Consider the following 18187-nt stretch of genomic DNA (forward strand, 5'->3'; position numbering starts at 1 on the left):
CTAAATTAGGGACGGCTAGCGCAGATAGCCCTTGCGTAGCTTTGCGCGAAATTAAAAAACAAACAAACTATAACATAGGTGTGTCTAATGCTTTTCATATTAATTATATGTTATTTCAGGAGCTGGTGTCTTCGGGACAGGACGATAGGAACTGGCGTGGGATCGGAATCGCCCTTTTAGTGATCATCCTCGTTTCTGCTCTCATCGTGACGGCTGTTTTTCTACTTAGTCCAGGTGATCCTTTTCGTTTTCAGTTCTTGCAATTCGGTTGTATACCAATATATCCCATGTTCGTAACATCAAACGTTTCTCTTAATAGATACCTGTAATCGTTTTTATTTCATGTTTAACTTTCTGGAGGAAAAAACTGAAAACAAAATCATATTGAAATACATAAAGTATTGAAACTATCAAACACAAGTAGAAAACAAATTATAAACTCCGTTTCGAAAATTTGGAGTAAACCTTAAGATTACTATATCACATTAAGAAAGTAAACGTGTGTATTTTAGGATATCCAAAAGTCCTTGCGTTTTGTAACATACAAAGGTGATTAATAAAAAGTAGAGTACAACCTAAAATGTTAAAAAGCTAAAACGTGTCTTAGTAGAAAAGGTATCTGAGAAAGTAGGACCCATACGGTGTTTTTCTGTTGTTGTTAAGCACAAAGCTACACAATCAGCTATCTGTTCTGTGCTCACCACGGGTATCGAAACCCAGTTTTTAACATTATAAGTCTTCAGACTTACCACTGATCAAGACACACGGTAGTGTGTCGTGCAGCCAAAACAACCTGCTGCAGGACACACTATGTGTTATTAACAGGAGTGTAGTTTAGCGATTATCCACCTTTTGTATCTCGGACTTTGGTAGTCCAAATTAATATATATTTTTAGTGGATGTGCTCTAATGGATTCTTACTTCACATACCAAATTTCAAGTCAATCCATTAAGAAATACGCGAGATATAACATCGCCAATTTTGATTGAGTTTCTTCCTCTTTTTTTATTTTTCTTTGCACCCAAAATACGGAAACTTTATTTGATAGAAAAACATAATTAACGTTTATGGATTTTTTTCAAATTTAATACACTGTTAGATCTTTTCAACCTACAATTAGGATTCGCATTTGGTGTAAATATAAGCCACCTGTGCATAGTTATTCAACAAAAACCGCTCAAATTTGACGAAAACTTCTGCGCACGCCAATGCAAAAAGTCAGCTATCAGTCTAACATTTTTACTATAGCTTCACCTAAGAGTAAAAGTAGACCGTTTTCAGTTTTTTGTCGTTCGGATAAAAGACGACTGATTTAGAGCAGCAAAAGTATACGGTGAAAGAACGTGTAGATACAGAAGTATTTGTTAGGCCAAGCAAACTAGATTAGCAGTTTCTAGCTCAAATTTTCAAATAAATCATACGGGTGGACGGTTATTATTGATTATTCATTACCAACTTTTCAGCACAAAGTTACTAACTTTTACCCACCATCCTGCCCTAAGTTGAACGAAAAACGCGGCCTGTCTAATTAATAAATGACTATTTGCTGTAAAATTCTTATCAATGCTATAAGTGTAGCCTACCAGTATGGCCACCAATTTTGATTTTATTCCTTCAAGTCACACACTCAATCCTTTTTGTTTTTTTTTTTGGTCGCATTTTTGTTTTAACACCTAAAGTGTTTTTGATTAGATACGTTGTTAATCAGACTTAACGCCTATTCGCCAACTTATTTGTGGGTTACAATTGGAGGAAACCAAAGAAAGAAAGAAATATGGGCGATCGAGCCCTCTTAATATTTGACGTTTCTATCTGCAATTCATAATATGCCGTCTGTTGTAAAAGATGACTGCTCTGAAGGTAATAGAAAAGCAGGAAAACACAATAAGATAGATTAATAAAAACGGATAATGGGAGTGATAAGTAAAACTTATCTCTTAAAGTGTCCCCCAGTGGATCAGCGGTAAGTTAACGGACTTACACCGATAAAAGTCAGCGTTCGATCCCCCACAACAGAAAGAGTTCGGAGGCTCGTTGTGTAGCGTTGCGCTAAAACAAACAAACACTTTCTGATGTTCGTATTTTAACTTCCATAATAATCATATACCTATACGGAAGTTAATATTAATAAACACAATGAAACTCAATACGTCTACGTCAATAATTACTACTATTAGAAGAGTGAAAGATAACCTACTGTCCAATTTCAAAATGTAGTATGGGGGGAAGAACGGTGTACTATTAAGCTTTTAAATTTCTATATTAAAAATGCGCCTGGGACAAACAGCCTCTAACGTAAAGTCAACAAAAGCTGTAACTGATAAAACCTCGAGTGTAAGCAGTAATAATGACTGAATCAAGACTGATGCGCCACAGTATGAAGGGAAAAAAGAAAATGCCAGCAACCATAGTGTGTTCATATTTCAGTTCAGCAAAACAGTGTCAAAGGAAAATGTGATGCAAGTCCTGTTGGCTGGAATACGACCATGAGGCTATTATTTATTAGTCTTCCATTACTCTGATAAATGTATTGTGCTCTTGCAGAGTTGAAGTGACTAAAAACTTTAGATCTTTCAACAACTAGTCAGATGAATCAAAATTAATTTCTTGGGATCAATTGGGCATCTTTAAATAAAGATAAAGTCCAAAGAAGCGTACTTAACGAATAAAAGTGGTTTCATTATGTGAATTAGTGTGGGTATCAAAGCTGCAAGTTATTATGTGTGTTTATACATATGTGCTTAACAAACAAACAAGCAAAAACACTACTTATAGGATATTTAAATTAATATATAACATCAGATTTTTTTCAAACATGGTCTTTTTGTCTTTAAACTTGGAGATATGTCATAATCTGCCTCAGTGTTTAAAGATAACTCTTAGATCAGTCTGTGGATAAGCTCTATGGAAACGATTACACAACTGTAGTTTCGCATTTAATATATGTTTTTCTATATGGTGATATCCTGTATTAATTCAGCTTGGAACTCTATATTCATGTATCGTATATAAACATAGTATGTATTTTCTACCCCTCCACCTGTAATACAGAAAATTTCAAAATTTGCTATTTGGTGCTGTTTTTGCACCACATTGTTCAAGAATATTGTTAAATTCATTTCACTTTAGCTGCCCATTGTACGATGCCATGCATCTAGAATATCACCTTTTCTCTTTTATTGGAAAAGATAGTTGTAAGGTTACATATAATATATGAAGTTAGGTATCTGTTTTGAGTGGCAGTCAAGTAACCTCTGAAAGTAACGACTTCTTTTTTATTTTATTGGGGAACGACTAGACACGTATGTAACGCTACTTTCTCTGAGTTATTACTAAATTTCCAGTAAGGGCAACAGTCCGTTGTAACAAATTAAGTCTACATTTTCTCTGTCTTTACCTTAAATAAAAACTGCTCATTTTAATTGTACATTTGTGCTTAATCCTTATTTACTTATCATGGCTTCAGTAGTCAGAAAACATAGGATTATTCCTCAGTAAAATCTTGTCGAATCTCTTGTTATTAGTGGTCCTGTGTTATCTCTCCCATTGGAATATGACTTAACTGGGAGTATTGCATATACATGTCCAGCTAACTTCTTCCACAGTTATGGTGATAGCAGGAACAAACTTGGCATGTGCAGTCGGGATATCTGAGGTACTCTTATCTATATGCATATCTCCCCAACAAAGGGGGTACTAAAGGGGCTAAAACGCTTCGATAGGCCACCAGGCATGGTAGGGGTATAAGAGTATGTTTCAGGGTCACTGAACCCGAATTTGGGACAGAATTTTGCGTTAATGCTCCCTCCACGGGATTCCGGGGAAGCAATCTTTGAAACTTTGTTCATAGACCCCCTCACGAGCTAGTGGGACCAAACTTGGCGCACGTGAGTATTATAGAGGGTGTCCTAAGGGATTTTTTTTTTTTGGGTGCGGACTCTCTTTGAGGTAGCTATAAAAGTAAATGGAAGTAATGGAAGACCTTGATAAGCAAAATGGGGCCTCTATGAATCCGGGAGCGGAGCACGATTGTTTTACGCTAGCTTTTGATAAATACTATTTGAGAACATTTAATTTTAGGATTTCTGACCTTAACCAAATAATTTTGAGATGTTATTTATCATATTATTCAGAAATTAATTTCGTTTAAAAACATTTTAATGTTTTAATGTTTTCGATGAATAAATATCTTTATTCTAAACAATTCTGGAATGAAATTGTCAAAGTTAAAATATAAGCCAGTTAATGTTTTTCGTGATACACTTCACATTCAGTCTTGTCATTATTATATGTTAATTTTTCAATAAAAGCAGGCTGGTTTCAAAGTGATGTTCTACCGTGAATTCCATACTGCAGTGTTATGTTGATTATTAAGGCATTTCAACAAGTTCTATATCATTAGAGACGACGAACTTATCTTCAACATACTTTCTATACTATAAACGCTTGAAACTCAAAGAACAATTTTCTAATCACTGGTTATCATAGTAACAAAGGAACAATTTTATAACCACTGGTTATCATAGTAACAAAGGAACAATTCTCTAATCACTGGTTTTCATAGTAACAAAAGAATAATCTTCTAATCACTCGTTATCATAGTAACAAAGGAACAATTTTCTAATCACAGTAACAAAGGAACAATTTGGAGTGATGGTGCTAATCTTGAACCCGTCTTAACTTCATCAGTTTGATCATCTCTAATTTGTTAAATAACATTTCAAGATTCTGAAAAACTATCTAGGAAGCGTTGTTATAATATCATCATTTTGATATGAGAGTAACACTGTAACTGGAAATGTTTCTTGCAATGAAATATTATTGTAACTTGTGGTATTCATGGTTTGCCATAAGAATGACAGTCAAATCACACTTTTCGATCAGTCAAGAATAGCCAAAGAGTTGAAGGTGGATGCTGTTGACTAGCTGCCTTCTTACTAGTCTATCAGTTGAACATTAGGAACGATTATGCGCATGCGTAACATTACGCAAAATTTTGAAACGCAAAAACATTTATTTGATATCGTCTCAAATTTTATTCTAAATAGTTAAACTTCATTTTCGTATTGTATTTTCAAAGTTAATTTAAGTTTTTATTGTATTTAAACATTCAAAAATCTAAAGCAACAGATGGAAGACAATATATATAATTTCATACACCGACCCTCTTCTTCTATTGGGATAATATTGATTTGATTGTTGTTAACCACAAAGCTACACAATGGACTATTTTTGCTCTGCCCACCATGGGTATTGCAACTCGAATTTTAGCGTCGTAGGGATAATATTAAAGTCGACGTAAATACGTAAAGAATAATTAAATATTTATTCAATAAACAACCAAGAAACACAGGCTATGAAACAAATAGGTTATATGATGTTTATGGTTCACCAAATATCTTTATTTTATATCATCTGGTGGACAACACTATTGTTTGTTCTCGTTTGTTAGTAACTATTGTATGTATGTACAGTCTGGGGTCCTCAGAAGAAGTGTGGAAATTAGGAAGTCTGTGGTAGCAAGGAGAGGTGTTGTGATGGATGAGTCTGGAGTACTAATGAAAACCGAAAAAGAAATTAGGCTGAAAGAAATGGAAATTAGACTCAACTCCGATCAACCATCTTAATCGATGTGTTAAAGTGCCTCCATTTAATGAAAATGAGGTTGATAAACATTTCCAACATTTTGAGAAGGTTGCCCAAACCATGGAATGGCCCACCGAAAAGTGATCATTATTATTACAAAGTGTCTTAACTGGTAAAACACAAGAAGCTTATGCCGCTCTCTTTTTAGAAGATTGTACGAATTATGATAAGGTTAAAGCAGCTATTCTCAAAGCATACGAGTTAGTACCAGAGGCTTATCGCCAAAAGTTTCGAGGTTATCGCAAACAATATAATCATACTAATATGGAGTTTGCCCACGAAAAAGAGGTTTATTTTGATCGATGGTGTAATTCTATGCATAATGGCAACAGTTTCGACAAACTAAGAGATTTATGTCTAATTGAGAAATTTAAACATTGTGCACGTGACGACCTTAAAACTTACTTAGATGAAAAGAAAGTTGAAACACTACAGGAAGCAGCCGCTCTTTCCGATGACTACACTTTAACACATAAAACCACTTAAAATTCCTACCATTTTAATAAAAACCTGTATCTGTTCAATCCACTAAAGTTGATGATTCTTCTAAAAAATCCAGCTTCTCTACCTTGAAATTTTCTGAAAGTCAGGATAAACCTTCTTTAAAACAATAAAGACCTGTCTGCCATTTTTGTAAAAAAGCTGGTCATATTATGTCCGATTGTTGGTGTTTGAAGAAGAAAAAAAGAAAAGGAGGCAGCACCCAGTGCGTTTATGTCCACATATGGGTGTATTTTCTCTAGATCACCCGATGTTGTTGATTTGGCCACTGATATAAAGGCTGATGTAATCAGGGAGGAATTTAGACCTTTTGTGTCTGTTGGTTCTGTGTCTTTGACAAATGACACTGGCAATCCCATACCCATACGTATTCTACGTGATACTGGGAGCGACTAAATCATTGTTCTTATAAGGTATATTGCCTTTAGATTCGAGTTCTGTCACTGGTGAGTCTGTTACTGCTCAGGGTATTGAGGGTGGCTTTGTTAATGTTCCTCTTCATAACATTTATTTGGCATAAGACCTAGTTTCGGGACCAGTTGTGGTTAGAGTAAGACCTACTCTGCCAATTAAGGGTGTATCATTATTGTTGGGAAACGATTTGACTGAGGGAAAAGTTGTTGCCGAAACCAAAATGGTTAGTAAACCTATCATTGTTTCATCTAAGGATGATGATATCCTTGAGGAGAATCCCGATGTGTATCCCTTGTGTAGTGTAACTCGAGCGCAGCACAAAGAAACTAAGCCAAAAACAAATGATAGACATGGATTCAGAGGACGATATTATAGATTTGTCTCAGACATTTTTTGGATCTGACAGGAAACTTGTAGATGATTGTCCTACTGATGATACCTCGGTGAGTGACAATTATGGACGTGAAGGATCTGATTCACCTGGTGAAGTTCCATTTACTAAAAGTAAACTGATCTGCTGAACAAAAAAAAAGATCCGCAGATCTCTTCACTATTTAAATATGCACTCCAAAAAGATGAACTGAAGAAAGTTCCAAATGGTTATTTTTTTCAAAAATGGTGTGCTTATGAGGAAATGGAGACCACCAGATGTGCCAGCTTCAGAGGACTCAGCTATAGTTTATCACATCGTTGTTCCCAAAGTTTATCATTCTCAAATGTTGAAAGTTGCCCATCAATTCCCCATGGGAGGTCATTTAGGTGTCAACAAGACATATGACAAAATTACAAGACATTTCTTTTGGCCAAAAATTAGGCAAGACTTTTATCAGTTTTGTAAAACTTGTCATACCTGTCAGTTGGTCGGAAAACCTTGGTCCTTTGAAGTTGCTGAAGGAACAGTGGTGGTAAGAAGATCCGAAAGAAATGCACTTGTTGGATTACATTTCCAAGTTTCTGTCCAGACTATTACGTGCTTGTGAATTGGCTCGAGAAAATTTATTACCGCAAGGCTGAAGAACGTAAGTTCCATCCTGGTGACATGGTCTTAGTATTGTTACCCACAATGGTACATCCACTCAAAAAATAAAAAGTACAAAAAACCAAAGAAAAGAAAAAAGAACAAAAAAAAACAGAAAAGAAGAAAGAAAGGCATAGGACTGTTAAAGTGGAGTTTATCATTACAAAAGTATGATTTGAAGATAATCCATATCAAAGGGGTTGATAACATTTGTACTGATGCACTTTCACGTGCTATGTAATTTTATGATGATAAGGTTATTTGTATTGATTGTGTTATGTACCATCATGGTTATTGAAGTTTTGTAATCCTTTGAATAATGTATTATATTTAATGCATTGTTACCAATGTATATGTATATATATAATATCTTAGTTAAAAATTATCTAACACCAATTTTTAATTTTCTAAGGAGGGAGTTGTGGCGGATTTATTATTATATATTTATTTTAATATCGATGTTTGTTTAAATTAATTTATTTATAAATGTACATAACTTATACTGTTAAATAAAAAATAAAACTGTGTGTCTCAATCTTATTGGCAAATATGATAAATTGGAGATATATCGGTATTTATTTCACTACTGAATTTAAATTATCATTTAGCTCGGTTTCAGACCATTCGAAATTGTAATACGTAACAATTAGCATATCATTTATTTTTCAATCAGTTTTCAGGTATCACCTTTATTTTACTTAAACATTTATGTATAGTTTTAAATATACATATATTTATCCATATCTAAAGTAAAATATCCCTAATACCTTTTCACATACACTCTCGTCATCTGCTACACTGTACCAGAAATGAGATGCTTACAACAGTACATAGAGTATAGATTAAACATTTCCTGGAGAACCGGATGACCTTCATGATGTCACTAAACTCCATATATATATATATATATCACTCATTCGATTACCCCACTATTCCCACTTTGCCCCTGAAGAATAAAGGTCCACCTTTCGAAAGCGCTCGGGTTATAGAGGTTTTATTCAGTAGTATGTGGAGTGTTATTATGTTATCCAAGCCGACTTTTATTAGACAATATTACAAATGAATGGAGACATTATCACTGGAAAGTGTTAGAGTGCTCCATGCAATACAGAAAAGTCAAGTTGAACTAACAAATGATAAATAAAAAGCACATACACAGGCGATATGGTGATTCTTACTCAACTAACTGATAGTGATAGATTTCAGGACAAAACATTTAACTGTTTCTGTTGATTGGTTATTTTCTTGTGTATCTTCTCGATTGTTCCTTTTAGTTGGCTGTTTTCCTGTGTATACATTCTGTTGCAGTTTTACCATTATGGGATTCTTGACTTCCCATTCTCTAGTTTAATTATTGCTGACCTATCAGCATGTATTTTTGTTTCTTGTTTACAATTCCTCTATGTACATCTGTTTCTTTTACGATTCATTTTTAAAGGCATTTTTAGGCATTTTGTTTCACCAAATCTCATCTATGCTATTTTACGAGAAATATTTTCCGGATTTTGAATCAAACTCATCATTTTTCTTATTGTTTCATTAGAAGGTAAACTTGTTTGTTAATTTTAGCAAAGCTAAATTGGGTTACCTGCTATGTCTACCGCGGGGAATCGAAACCTGGACTTTAGCGTTGTAAATGCATAGACTTACCGCTATCCCACTGGGGGAGTCTATAAGTTACGAATGGTCTGTATAGTAAAAGAACCAACGATACTTTTATTTTTTTCACATCTTTTTTTCTTATTAGAACCCCCCAGTGGCACAGCGGTATGTCTGCGGACTTACAACGCTAGAATCCGGGTTTCGATACCCGTGGTGAACAAATCACAGATAGCCCATTGTGTAGCTTTGTGCTTAATTACAAACAAAACAAACAAACGTATTAGAATTGCTATATATCTTATTACCGCCCATGATATTCCAAAGCATGCAAAACCAACCTTGAACTTTCTCTCATCAGGGATAAATGTATTATAAACTTCCTTCCTATCAGTAAACCATTGGTGAATATCCAACTTAGTGTACCGAATACTTAAAACAATCAAGCATTTTTTTCAGCAATATCGCATTCATATTATAACTTTTTAGCTCTGCTCTTAAATTCCAGCATAAAGTTTTTTTACATCAACACTTTGTTTAATTTCGCATCTACTTCAGCATCTCAAATAAGTGTAATAGACATTGGTTAGATGAACAGATGGTGCCCTAAAATTTTCAAATAAATAAATTCTGACAAAAGACAAGGGACTTTGTAATGTTTTATTTTCTTAAAACAGAGGTGTGTTGGATATAATATGCGCTTTTCTAATCATATTGATATATTTTTTCTCCTGTAGAATGGGTAGAATAATTTCACTTCTTCATTAAAGTGATTTTTTTACAATTAAATTAATAATCAAATTTCTATAAAGTTACTTCATTAATACTTCATTTCTAATGAAGTTTGCCGTCTGCTATGACTTACCATTTTCATAAATCATAAGAAAAAAGTACTTAAAGGTCATTTGACAGGACGCTAGAAACATCAGCTTTGTTTGTTATTTGGTGTTCTTCATGGCCTTGATCTTATTAGAGAAACCAAATGAAGAATAGACATTATATAAACATCACCATTATAAGTGGCCTAATGGTGTTTCTTTGGTTTTCTGACTTAAGCTGTGTTGATAAGCCTTGAATAAGTGAAACTGCAGTCCACAGCAGAGGGTTCGGCTAATCAAATAATGCATTAGGCCTCTACGTGACCGATTCTTATTTCAATTTCACCTGTGGTGAAAAAGAAAAGAAATCTTTTTAACATATATATATACAAAAGCCATTCATTAATGTCCACCATGATCATATCACAGAAACCACTCGAAGAATCATTCATTAATGTTTGTCATCGTATTAACACAAAAACCACACGAAGAATCATTTAATTTAGATTATCACTTAGTTTGAATGTGTTTCCTTAAAATAATTTTAACAGATGAATTTTAAACGTATGATATAACTTTATATTTAGGATAACAGTTAACAGATTTTTTTTTTTACAAAATTCTGTGTTCTTCCATAAGGAATTGTTTTCAGTCCGTAAAAGTATAATACCTTTAAAGATAAAAACTTCGCACTTCGTGAGTGATATTTCGATGTCAAGTTTTATGGTCATTAATCTATGACGTTATCCTATCAAAAAACAAAGATGCTTCTTACTTTTGTATAAAAAAATAATTGATTTCCCTATCAGAACGAATGTCTTAACAATATGAAACATGTAAATACTCTGAATGAAGCCCAAAAAGTTAGCAGTTAAAAGTTAAAACAATAAAAATACAGCTTTTTAGTTTAGTGTTTTGTGTATAAAATAAAAATAGCATCTCTTGCACAAGTTTTGTTACAATTATTTTCTATACTTATTTCAAACATGAAAATCAGAAATTAGATCCTTACCTTCTCTGAACGAATCTCTTTAAAAGTGTGATTGTTTTCTTAATTTCAACTTTTAAAACAACTTCCAACAACTAAAATTAAAACCCAAACGTTAATTCACTATTATTATTTCAGTTACAAAATAGCAGAAATATATCTTTTGGTTCAAATATTAATTTTCGTACCTATTGTTTGTTTCATTAACGTTTGGTCTTTCACGCTTTTCAATTGTAATGAAATCTCATTTACTAATTAAAACCAAACGGAAAGAGACAGTGAAAAATTTTGTCCTCGAAGATGTTTAAAACATTTTCTATCATATTTTGTACAATGATTCTTCAATTATCCTTGCATTTTAATATTGATGAATGTTGTATTTAGTAAATACAATAAAAAACAAAACAGACAGTGAAAATTTTTATCCATGAAGGTTTCTTAAACAGTTTCCATTATATTGTGATTTACGATAAAGAACAGTTTACAATAAGTTAATTGTTTGTTTGTTTGTTTGAAGTTAAGCACAAAGCTACACAATGGGCTATCTGTGCTCTGCCCACCACGGGTATCGAAACCCGGTTTCTAGCGTTGTAAGTCCGCAGACATACCGCTGTGCCACTGGGGGGCTACAATAAGTTAAACCAATAGTAAACGTCACATCAATAGTAAAGATATTATGCACGATAAATTGTATCAATAATAAGGATATTTTGTACAATACGTCATATCAATAGTAAAGATATTATGCACGATATATTGTATCAATAATAAGGATATTTTGTACAATACGTCGTATCAATAGTAAAGATATTATGCACGATATATTGTATCAATAATAAGGATATTTTGTACAATACGTCATATCAATAGTAAAGATATTATGCACGATATATTGTATCAATAATAAGGATATTTTGTACAATACGTCACATCAATAGTAAAGATATTATGCACGATAAATTGTATCAATAATAAGGATATTTTGTACAATACGTCATATCAATAGTAAAGATATTTTGTACAATATATTGTATCAATGGTAAAGATATTATGTATATTACGTCATATCAATAGTAACGATATTATGTACAATAAGTTGTATCAATGGTAAAGATATTTTGTACAATAAGTTGTATCAGTGGTAAAGATATTATGTACAATAAGTTGTACCAGTAATAAATATATTTTGTACAATATATTGTATCAATGGTAAAGATATTATGTACATTACGTCATATCAATAGTAAATATATTTTGTACAATAAGTTGTATCAATGGTAAAGATATTATGTACAATAAGTTGTACCAGTAATAAATACATTTTGTACAATAAGTTGTATCAATAGTAAAGATATTATGTACAATAAGTTGTACCAGTAATAAAGACATTTTGTACAATGCTTTTTATAGTTTACGAAGGGTCCCGAGTGAAAGGTCCACGACTTAACTTAATAGAAGTTTTAGATGGGAGTTTGACCCCCAGAAAGTTTAATGGCACGTGGATATCTGGTAAAAAGATGTTTTTTCATTTTTAAGTTTATTTGCAAGGATGAAAATACATAGCAACTTTAAATAATGTTTTAAGATTAAGGTTCTCGACAATAATTTTAAAAATGTATAAACTACTTTTTATTTATTTCGTTTCGGAAAACAAAAACTGGTTTAAGTCATTCTCCAAATATATTTTTTTTCTAACAAAGCTATTATTGGTCAATATTTGCTGAAATATTCTGCTAGAAGAACAGGGCTGGGGAAACATTAAACAAATCAAACATGATTTATGAAACGTTAAATGAATCAAACATTTTTTTATGTACTGAAAAAAAAGTACATATGTCTTCAAGTATATCCTTAAACATAATTTAAATGACAAAACAAATGATTAAACAAAAATGACACAATATGTCAACGTTCGAGACTCAGGAGTTATACAATCTGGCACTGTATTGTAACGAAATTCTCAAATGAATATCATGGTTTCAAAATTAAAACACAAAGATATTTACAAATTAGCCTTTTCCTGCAATGAAAACACAAAAAATACAAATTTTGTTTCTCTTATGCTGTTATTGTTACCAGCCTACCAAGTATTAGTGTGTTTCTTTTTCTTTACTTGTTATCTCTGTTTTCTACTGCTACATTTATTAACTTATAAATTAACAAAGATCCTCTGTTCACCTCTTTCTAATAAACAATTTCTCACTAATATTTTAGGTGTCGGAGAATACACCTACTTAATACCATTTTGAGAGAATAGTTTAAATACAAACTTAAAACTCCATCAGTTATATAAAGAATATTATAAGTGATATTACTTTGAAAAATAATGCCACAGCGTGGCAGAATTACAACTGGTGTTTCCATCTATTGACCTTTATAAGCATCGAAAATTGTTGAATTTATTTGAAATTAAAAACACTCTGTAATAATATTAAATTTTTACCATTTTTTATTACTTCACCTAGGCTAGTTTCTGTTTTTTTATTTAAAGATAAGCCTTAATTTCATTATTTTTAATACAATCATTCCTTTCAAAAATTGCAAACTTCAATGTTTGCTTTAGAAATTAAATTCAAAATATTTGCTTCATATTAATCCTTCTCCTACATTTCAGAAAAAGAATTTATTTTCCGAGATTCTGATGGACATCTCCTTTTATACAATGCAGAAACTGTAAATAAGACACTACTCATGTCAAACACAACTTTTGTAAGTAATCTTCAGGTAAATTCTTGTGTGTAATAAATGTCCTGATTTTTACAGCATTAGTAAATGATCAAATGTATGGTTTGACTTTTATGTATTCATACAACAAAATGATTATGTTTTATATTTGTGCTTCTTTATACGTTACTTCGAAACAATTAAGGACTTAAAGTATGGAATTTTTATTCATTCTGGAAACATAATGATAACCTGTCAGTGGGGTAGAGCAGTGGTCAATCAATTGTTCTAATTCTTAAGTAGGTTCTGCGCATGCGCTTCGTTTTCTAAAAGATTGATAGTTATTTTCCGACCGCGCCTTGTACGCAGAAAGATATATATGTGTGTGTGTGTGTTCTATATTAACTCTTTCAATAATAGAGTAACTTTAGTAATAGTTATCCAATTCTCAAATGGGCGAGGCAAAGCTCGCATATTTTGGATCGTGTGTATTTATACTTAAATGTGTGTGTGTGTGTGTCCTTACGTGTCTATGCTTCATGTAGATCTGCTTGAAAATGCCTGTTTTCATTGTCATTTGGCACAACTTATTGTTTCAGAAATTAATGCAGCTATCCTTGAAACCAAACCTTTCTGATTTAAGTCTCACAACTGACGAAGCAATACTGCTGGTAATTAGGCTTAACGGATTACAATACATTTCTAAATAAATAAAAATGCATATTTGAATATATGAAATATAAGAAGATTTTAATAAATATATTCAAAGCATACTTTAGAAAAATAATGTACAGAACAGCACTTGAAGCAAAGTTTATTAATGACCTTGTTATCACAAATGTTTACTTTCATACTTAAAACTCAACACATCTAAAACCGTATTCGAGGTAATAAACAGACACATGAGTTTATAAAACGTACTTTGTTTACAATTTATCATAAAAATATTTTATGAATTCTAGGTTGTCCTTGTATAAAATAAATATGACAACCTTAATAAACGTTATTATATTCAGTTCCACAAGGTTAGAAAATTAATAAAACAGGGTGGTGCGTGTCTGATAATCATATATATACAGTTTTATTTGACTTGTCACTAGTTAGGTTATGCTATTAAATACATCATGAAAATTAACAAAACTTATATACCTTCCCCTGAAAGATAAGAAAACATTTTGTACCAAACACTTTAGCGTTTTCCCCATAGACCGTGACAACAACATTACAGTAAAACTGATACTGTTTTCACCATTATACTATGTTAGTTAGAAATCAAATCTAAAAATATTAACTGGTTTGTTAAATTCTTTAAATTATTAGCAGTGTTACATATTGAAAGAAAACCAATGTTTAATGGTACACACTAAATATTCAAAAACGAGACTGTCCTCAGTTTAAAAATCTAAAAATGCGATAAAGCATTTACTCAGTAATTTACTGTACAAAGATAAAAACCTTGAGTTTTGGCACAGTTTCTCACATTCGGCATGTTTTGACATCTTACTGCCCCATCAGTGGGATAGTGACGAAGTATGACGTCGAACAGTCTATAGTGTATAAGGTTTTTATCTGTATTCAGTAAATTATTGAGTAAATGTTTTATTGTATGTTTAGACTGGAGACAGTCTCATTTTGAAATATTAAATGTGTATCATTAAACTTTAGTTTTCTTTTTATGTCTGTGTTACTTAAAATTTACAAGTGTCGTTTTAACCTTAATATTAGTAATCTTGTTATAACATTTCATCGTGTTTTCCTACCTAAGAAACTTCACCAGTTTCAGTGTTGTGTGAAACATGGATAATGCAAGATATGGTTTCTCTTCACAGAGACTTTACGATGTCCACACCTATAGTTTATCGGCTGACAGAAAATATGTTTTATTTGCTTATGCCATTAGAAAGGTAAGGGATAAAGTTTTCTGTTCTCTGTCGAAATACAGGGTGGTCCAAAATTATCTTTCCTATTTTAAAATCTAACAATTAAATAACTAAGGAAATACAACTCAACCAGTTTTTATTATCATGTTTTGTTTTCCCTCCAGTGTAACCGTGGACATATTGCAGCGAACGTGGACTGAAATCGAATCTCGTTTAGACGTGCTGAGAGCTACTAATGGTGCACATGTAGAAGTCCACTGACATGTCAATAAAAATTGGCCACCAAATGTTGAAAACTGCTTGGTTGTATTACCTTAGTTAGTTAATTATTAAATTTTAGAATAGGAAAGATAATTGTGGACCACTTTGTATATTGTTTGATCAGATGTAGCAAAAGTGTTCTTACTAAATAATATATGGTTGTGTAAGTTTTTCTTTCGCCTGAATTATATACATATATTGTCAGAAACTTACTTTTTAGTAGTATATGTTAAATCAAGTATATGTGTGTGTGTTGGGCTAAGGATTCTTTTACAGTAAGAGTCTGTGACTTGTTGGCGATAAATTCGACAATAAATTAACACCACGCACTCCACTTGTTCTTGAAATAATATCTATATTAGAAACAAGTTGAACGTATATACAAAATTCTTTACTATGAAGAACATAGTTGTGTCTTAAACACCAAACAGTTCTCTCTTCTTGTCAAAACATCACTTAGGCCAATTCAATTGCTTTAGAATTCAGATGACGAGCCAAACTATTTTTCTATTATATATATATTAGTTGTATCTTATACACTATACAGTTCTCTTCATATTGTCAAAAGTCTACTTAGACCAATTCAGTTGACAAGCCGAACTATTTTTCTCAATTTTTATCGCAATAGCATTCGTATATAATTCACTTACGCTGTTGCGTGAGTTACCATAGTTGTATCTTGTACTTCCAATAATCGTCTGTTTTTCGTCAAAATCTACACAGGCGGATTCAGTTAGCTTAGAACACCCTTTGACAAGACAAATTCTTCTCCTTATCTTTTTCAAACTATCAACCTCACTCTAACATATCAACCATTGGGCCTTTCACTCCTACCATGGTTAACTTTGCATTTTATAACTTTTCTCTCACCTAACTTCTCTTTCCCGTGACTTTATTTTTTACTCTCTCTATTTCTGCTCGTCTGGTCGCAGCTATTTATACGTCTATCTCTTAGACTTTCTAGAAATCTCTATTGCCTCGATATCAATGGATTGCAAACACAACGTTCGATAGCCTCGACATCAATGAATTACAAACAAAAAATTAATTAATTAATGATACTATGTTCACTAAATAGTCTTTTATATCTGACATATATAAATATTCCTGTTATGTTTCCGCAACTACGGTAAAAAGTTATTGACTTTCATATATAAATAGAACTTTTTGATTAAGAAGAAATTATTCTACTTCAAACTCATCTTAATGCAACCAGTCTTCTTTTCCTATGCTATTAGCCCCCAAGTGGCACAGCAGTAGGTCTACAGACTTACAAATGCTAGAAACCGGGTTTCGATACCCGCAGTGGGCAGAGCACAGATAACCCACTGTGTAGCTTTGTGCTTAAACTATAAACAAACTTATACTATTAAGAATGATAATCTGTTTGCCTCATTTTACAAGTCGTGGCTACAAGTATATTTTTTATTTCTCACAAAATTACAGTCCTAGATATCAATCTATTATTTTACAAACTCATGGGTAAAGAATTTAAACTGAACTAAATAATGGTGATTTGCGGGTATATTTCCATCTACCTGCACCAGAAGTGCAGAGTAAAATGAATAACAGCCCAACTGGTTTAAATTTTGTTTGACATCAAATTTAAAATAAAATTATTTTAGCTCTTCTAAAGAAGAAATGTTTTGCTGAGATGTAAGTTTTCATGAGTCGATCAAATGTACCACTTCATATATTTACAGAAAAATTCATGAAAATTATTTCGGCTAATCACTACGCCATAAAACTATGAATTTATGGCCTAGTGATTAGCATGTTAGGCTATAGATCGGAAGGTCCAAAGATCGAGCCCCAGATAAGCTTCTGAACATGTTCTGCGATTTCAGCTATGAGCGTGTTATAAAAGCAAAGTTAATCCTGCTATTCGGTTATAAGAACTCATGTAGGCAGCAGATGTTACTTTTGGGTTTGCTGTGGTTACCTTCAGGCAGCTTTAAACTAGGGATGGTAATGCATGAACTTTGAGATCACTGATCTAACTGTTTAGCCCACGTTTGCATAAGATACCATGAAAATCCAAACTCTTAAACTCAGCATTATTTTTTCTAAGGCATATTACCTTCCAAAAAACACTGAGTTACACCTTATAAAAATCATAATAATTATCATATAGCATTTAGTAATTAAAAATCATATCGAAAAAAAGATATTATCATTCATCAAGGGTATATTAATCTTTTTAAGAATCTTCAGCTTCTACTTTCATTCCATAATTTGATGCGAAGACTTTAGCATTGTTTTAGTACTAAGTCCCCCAGTGGCTTAGCGGTAAGTGTGACGAGTTATAATGCTGGAATTTGGGGTTTGATCTCTGCAACGGATATATAAAGCGCAAAAATGTTTACACTGAAGAAAACAGAGAAGTCAGATTCTAAT

General features: G+C 32.4%; 1 protein-coding gene across 1 annotated transcript in view; it reads left to right on the forward strand.

The window, feature by feature from the left end:
- Positions 1 to 18187, forward strand: part of LOC106467249 (dipeptidyl aminopeptidase-like protein 6) — a 60730-nt gene that overhangs the window by 27851 nt on the left and 14692 nt on the right. Inside the window, exons 2-5 of the mRNA XM_022395386.1 lie at positions 120 to 234; positions 12396 to 12494; positions 13600 to 13694; positions 15479 to 15553. Coding sequence (XP_022251094.1) covers positions 120 to 234; positions 12396 to 12494; positions 13600 to 13694; positions 15479 to 15553 — 384 coding nt within the window. The remainder of the gene's footprint in view (positions 1 to 119; positions 235 to 12395; positions 12495 to 13599; positions 13695 to 15478; positions 15554 to 18187) is intronic.

Source organism: Limulus polyphemus, unplaced genomic scaffold (assembly GCF_000517525.1).
Source record: "Limulus polyphemus unplaced genomic scaffold, Limulus_polyphemus-2.1.2 Scaffold2544, whole genome shotgun sequence".
NCBI lineage: Eukaryota > Metazoa > Arthropoda > Merostomata > Xiphosura > Limulidae > Limulus > Limulus polyphemus.